Below are 6,000 nucleotides of genomic sequence, written 5' to 3'. Positions count from 1 at the left end.
CGACGACTGCTTTTAATCATACTTTCTGCCATCTGGTGGACCCGCACGGGATTGTTCTGCGAGTCACGACGGCAGCTGGCGCCGGCCTGCAAACTTCCAAACGTCCGCGCTAACGCCTGCGTCGGTTGCTTGTCTTTCTTCCGCTGCCGCAGCCGTGTTCCTTTTTCTTTTCAACGGAATGTATTTGAGTACCGCTAAAGTCCCACGTTAGCGCCTTCCAATTCCAAGAGGGAAGTTGCGCGAGTTGACACGTTTCTGAGGGCGACCACGGCCGAGGGAGCCGACGCGGGTGCCAATTTGGAGGTTTGGCACGGCGTGAGGTCGACGCAGACGACGGGCGGAATGCCAAACTATTGGCGCCAGGCGATCACACGTGTTCTATTCTCACCGCAGATGCGCCACGCCCGAAAGACGTGAATATTTGCCTCGCGCTGAGAGGATTTGAACTCCGGCAACAAATGACAGCGATCCGAAACGGATACGACTCAACTGTCCGCGATTGCTTTATTGCCACACTCTTGAGAAAGTTGCGATGTTCTCGTGAAGTACGGGTGAAGAGAAGAGAATTGCAACGCGCCAGTAAGACGAAGGAAAGCCTGCGCTCAATCTGTGCCAATCGCAAAGAAGAAAGGGCTCCGATACGCGCGGAAAAATGGGGAATATTTACGTGGCCTTTAATGCCATGTTCAATATTTAGAGCTGGATTTATCGTGCGCTCTTCGCACTCCACGTTAATGTTGGGACGTGGCCTCGTGCGGCGCACCGTAAACATGACCTCAAGTCTTTTTTTCCTGACTTGACTTGATTTCGTCTGAAGGATTTCGGAAGCACCGGCGCTGCCAATTCCATCCTGTGAGAAGATTTCAGAACGTCGGCGCAAAGGAAGTCCAGTTGTGTACTTGCAGTTGACGGGTTTTCTGCGACACACCTGATGCACGAAGGTGACCGACTGCCGCTATTTTTAGGCTTGTGTAGTGGGCGTCGCCGCGCGTGGATTTGTTTGTCAACGCGGCGCAAGCGACGCCTGTTTCACGTGGCTCAGTTGATGGGGAAAAACAAGTCAAAGGAGCAACGCCGAGCCCGATCACGTAAAGAGCAGAATGACATCATCTTTTCGAATGGTTTATTTCATATATTGATTGATGTACACGGTCAGGTGTCTTTCTCCTCGATGAGGATGCCAGCACCCTGCGGGTCAATCAAAGAGTCCACCCAAAGCTTTCACAATTCCTGCGTCAAAGAAAGCAAGGCACAGTTGGATTTGCGTGGAGCCATAACCGTGTCCAACGGGGGAGATCTTTTGTGTTCCTTGCGCCGAGTACCAGTCGATGACTCACCTCCTCCGTTGCCCTCGTCCTTTGGAGTGACCATGGAAAGGACGTCTCCCACGTTGAATCCCTTGTCGTCGCTCTTGCCGCCGCCAAAGACTGAGTCAATGTTGAAGCCTTTGTCGTCCTTTTGACCCTCCGCCCCTCCTCCTATGAACTTCTTTACCCCGTCCTCAACCATGTCCTCTGCAAAACAACACAAGGTGGGGGGCGGCGTTTGATGAGATCCGGCGGTCTTCCAGCGGAGATTCCTATAAACCTTTCCGGGGTCATGGTTTCAAAAGGAGCTTGAAAGTTTCCTACATGAGACAGTTCCATCAAAAAGTCCTCTCGGAGGAATATTGCTTCACTCACCGATTTTGTCCATCACAACCTTCTGACCTAACTTCTCCAGGTCCATGTTGTCGAGTGACGGCAGGTGGGGGCAGGAAGCTCGATCTTATAGCGGCGCAGGTATTTGGAGCAGCAGGCGACACCCTGCTGAGGAATCGGGCGGGGCCGTCTGGAGTCACAGGCCCAACTGGTGATGCGGGTTGACGTGACGGCCGGCAAGACTTTCACGTGTTCTCCACCTCCACTGGCTCGTCGCGCTCACGTGCGAAGGACGCCTCGTGCGGACCGACGCCCAAACACTGTTGCTTGTCTTCCTTTCCCACGGCTCCCCCCCCCCCCCCGGCAGCAAGCAGTGTTCCCAGTTTTATCGTGAACCGCGTCGCCTTGGGAGCTTTCCTGGGGATTCAGAAGCCCCACGTCCAGGACTAATGGGACCAGAGGATCCTGCTCCCGGAGGGATGAAATGTATACATGTATGCACAGAAGTAGAACAGGTCCATCGGCCGAGGTTTTCATTCGACCTGTCAATTTTCCGTACAACTTCGGGACTTCTCTTGCCTTAAAAATATGGATTTCTCAAGTGTTCTGTCTTCTCCCCCGTCCGCGAGACAAGTTTCTTTTTTGAGAGAGGAAAGCGAAACCTAACTAAACGCAGGAGAAAGCGAAGACCGAGTGCGGGGATCTCCCCGGTTCCCCGCGCTAGCTCTCCAACGGAGATGTGAAACGGAAATGAGATCGACGGACCTCGACCTCGCCTGTTGTGTAATCCAACAAAGAGGCATCAAGATGTGTGGAGATCGGCAGAAAAGTCCAAAAAAAGTCGCGCATTGCGCCCTGAGATCACGATTGCACATTTGTGTCACGAGCCAACGCGACGTGATTATACGCCGGCACTCTTCTCTGAGTCCGTTTCGGCGGCACGTGGCGGAATTTCCCGCTTTCTGCTCGGGGAGCGCGTACAGAGGGTCCAGAGGAAAAGCCTGCGCACGGCCGTAAAGAACTCTTGCGTCCCGCGTCGCCGAGGTGGTTTCAAGGCATCCAAGTTGAACGAAAGCAGCTTCAGCAGCGTGTTGTCAAAACTCTGCTCGTCAGACAGGAAGGCGTCCAGCAGCCGCTGCGTACCGTTAAACTCTCGCGGCAGTTGGCGGACGACGGCCTTCATCAGCTTGTTGACGCTGTAAATGTTGGCTTCGGTGACGACGCATAAGCTCGGGTCCTGCAGCACCTTCTTGGAGAGGCGCTGGATGATTGGCAGGGTGTCGCGGGAGAGGACCACCTTCTTGTGTTTCTTTTGAAGTCGGGTCAGCAGCTGGACGACGAGTACCGCCATGAGCGATGTGACCATCTCCTCCAAAGAGACCGAGCTGCACGACGTGACACGTGAGGACGCGCTTCGGGACCGGGAGGAGGTCTCCCGCGCAGAGGGCGGGCGGAGCGGCGACGGCCAAGCCACACGTACGACGCCGGAGGGCGGAGTCTTTTCCCGAGCGCCGTCCGTCTCCGTTTTTTGACCGATCCCACTTTCCACGGCCTCTTCCCGCGCGGAAGGCGGACGCCCCTTTTGGTTGCTCTCGGGCCTGGCGTCATCCAATTCGGCGTCTTTTGTTTGCGGGGTGACGGTTCCCGCGATAAGCGTGTCGATGTCGTTCAGGCACCCGTAGACCTCGTCGGCGTGGTTGCCCCTCGTCACCGGTTCCATCTTGAGCCAGAGGAGCAGTTGCTGGACAAACTTTGTAGCCGTGTCTTCTACAATCTTATGCAGAACCTGGATGTTCTCTGGTTTTTCCTCGTCCACCTCCAGGATGAGCGGCTCCGAGTAGCGCCTCCACACCGCATCTGACTGGACCGTGGTCCGGTTGGCGGTCATGTAATGGTAGAGTTTATCCGCAAGGTCTAGCGAGAACTTGTCGGCTTCGTGTCGTAGCTTGTCCACGTCTACGCCGGCCCCGGCGCCTCCGACCGGTAGCGCCGCTTTGTGGAACACGTCCTCGAGCTCCGGCTGGATTCCCTGGAAGCTGAGCAGATTGTCACCGTCTGGTGTTCGAGTCCCACTTGGGGACGTCTCTTCTTCCAAGCGCATGCAGCGGCAGCGGACCTTCTGCAGTTCAAATGCCAGTTCGTCGAACTTCTTTTGGCAAAAGTTCAAAAAGTTGCGTTTACGAGAAGACTCGTTGCTGCTGTTGGGCGATACGCACGATTCGAAGAACTCGCAGAGTTGATCCTTTATCAGCCCCAGATTGAAATGAGGCGTAGAGGAGCGACTGCGTCCCTCCTCCGCGGGGTCGTGGAAGTGCAGGTCGTTGATTATGGTTGTCACGATATCCGCCGCCGTTTTCCTAAGCTCGCCATTTGTCCCGAGCGAGAGAGACTCCTCCTCGCCGTCGGTCCATTTGCGCAGGATGTTCATCACGGCCTCGGTGGTTTGTTCTCGGTCAAATATGCACGCGTCGCCGCGGCCCGGGGGTTCTTGTCGGTTCCTTTGGCCCCAGCACGGTCTGAAGCATTTCGTATAAACGGCCATCTTGCTCAGGTAAACCTTCAGAGCGCCGCAGGCCAGCAGCACCATCTTGGCCAGAACCTCGATCTTGGTGAAGGTTCCCGGGATGTAGATCAGGGGCAGCAGCTGACTGTCGGTGCTGGTGGCGGCGGACAAGGTGTGATTGACCCTCTGCGAGATCTCCCGCTTGAAGAGAGAGTCCAGCTTTTGGGAGCTTTTGCTCGGCTGCTCCGGGACGCCGAGCGCCGAGGCGAACGCGGTGCTCAGCCCGCCTTCCACCTTGAGCTTCATTCTTTTCTTGTCGGCGCTCTGAATACGCTGTTTAAACTCGGGGATGATGACTCGGATGGTGTCGGCGCAGAGTTTCTGCGTGATGTCCGTGCACATGTCCGCCAGGATGACCTGCGTGGCCGAGTCGATGGTGCCCGCGGCCAGCATGCTCCACTGCGCGGGCAGAATGCGCTCAAAGTATTTCTGCACCATCGGGAGGATGACCTCCGCCTTGATGGAGTAGTTCTCCATCGTTACGCTGCTGTCGACTTGTCTCTCGCCAAAGTGGGGGCTTCCGCGCTCGCCGGTGTGAGTGCTTTGACGCCTTTGTGACGTCATAAAGCTTTTCATCAGAGGAGACAACTACCTGCGCTTTCTGTCACCACGTAGTAGTGACGTCATAAGGCTTTTAAACACAGAATCGCATAATTATGTCACGCTGCGGTATACGTCCAATTATTTCGAGACGTTATTGAGCTTTGACAAATTTTTCTAACTTGGGGCTGGCAGCTACTCAACAGCACTTCCTGTACCCACATGTTGGACGCTTAAAAGGATGTGCAGAGGACCGACTTGCATTTGTGGGCGGGGGGCTCCGGTCTCCATGGCTTGATGACCTCCTCATGTACCCTCCTGCAGCACCTCAACATCTTGGACTGCCTCTTCCGCGTACCCGGGCAATTCGTCCCAGGAGTCTCGTTGATTCCTGACTTACTTTTCCGACCTCACCTTTTTTTGCACAACAAACGCTTGCACAATTACGTTGCGCCCCCCCCACCCACCCCAAAAAACCGCCCCGCCCCGCCCCATTCCACGTCACTGCTGAGCAATGTGAAGTTAGAACAATTGTCTTCTGTTCTCCACCAAGGTGGGAGGAAACCTGCCTCTTGCCTCCCCCCCCCCAAAAAAAAAGGTTCCTAGCTCCAGATTTCATCCAACACAACAAACTCTTTCCCATGTTGTGGACTCTCCTCCTCCTCCACGCTTGATGCCTGGTGTGAAGAACCCCAAGCGTGACGCTGCGAAAAACCGAACTCGTCGCTGCAGTCCTCATTCGCGGGTGGCGTCTTTGGCCAAGACCCATCCCTGTCCGGCAGACACGCCGCTGGAATCTTTTGCGGGATCAAAGTCCCAGTAATGAGCGTGTCGATGTCGTTCAAGCAACCGTAAATTTGATCGTTGTGGTTCCCCCTCGTCACCGGTTCCATCTTGAGCCAGAGGAGCAGTTGCTGCACAAACTTTGTTGCCGTATCTTCCGCCATCCTACGCAGAACTTGAATATTCTCCATGTTTTTCTCGTCCACCTTTAAGATTAGCGGCTCTGAGAGGCGCCTCCACAACGCGGCTGACCTGACCGTGGTACGGTCGGCGGTCATGTAATGGTAGATTTTATCCCCCAGCCCTCGTGAGAGCTCCAGCGCCTCCTCTCGGACCGTGTCCGCGTCTACGCCAGCGTCCCCCGTCGGTAATGCCGCTTTGTGGAACACATCCTCAAGACGCGACCGGATCCCTTGGAAGCTGAGCTCCGTGTTTGGCTTGAGAGTTTGCGGTACTCTGCCAGGCAGGCAGATC

The 6,000-nt window shown here is 55.5% G+C and overlaps 1 protein-coding gene across 1 annotated transcript; it reads right to left on the bottom strand.

The window, feature by feature from the left end:
* Positions 1 to 1,109: 1,109 nt before the first annotated feature.
* On the bottom strand, positions 1,110 to 5,215 carry LOC133509954 (uncharacterized). The gene is made up of 3 exons (XM_061837538.1): positions 1,683 to 5,215; positions 1,338 to 1,514; positions 1,110 to 1,230 (listed from the first exon to the last, which is right to left on the bottom strand). Exon 1 carries the CDS (start codon positions 4,777 to 4,779, stop codon positions 2,542 to 2,544), a length of 2,238 nt encoding a protein of 745 aa, XP_061693522.1. The 5' UTR covers positions 4,780 to 5,215; the 3' UTR covers positions 1,110 to 1,230; positions 1,338 to 1,514; positions 1,683 to 2,541.
* Positions 5,216 to 6,000: the final 785 nt, after the last annotated feature.

This window comes from Syngnathoides biaculeatus, chromosome 12 (genome assembly GCF_019802595.1).
Source record: "Syngnathoides biaculeatus isolate LvHL_M chromosome 12, ASM1980259v1, whole genome shotgun sequence".
NCBI lineage: Eukaryota > Metazoa > Chordata > Actinopteri > Syngnathiformes > Syngnathidae > Syngnathoides > Syngnathoides biaculeatus.
Note: the sequence above shows the minus strand (reverse complement) of the source record. Positions and strands in the feature narration are given on the sequence as shown.

Bases quoted from the DNA above. Each gene is read 5' to 3' on its own strand.
- LOC133509954 (XM_061837538.1), bottom strand. From the start codon at position 4,779: ATGAAAAGCTTTATGACGTCACAAAGGCGTCAAAGCACTCACACCGGC.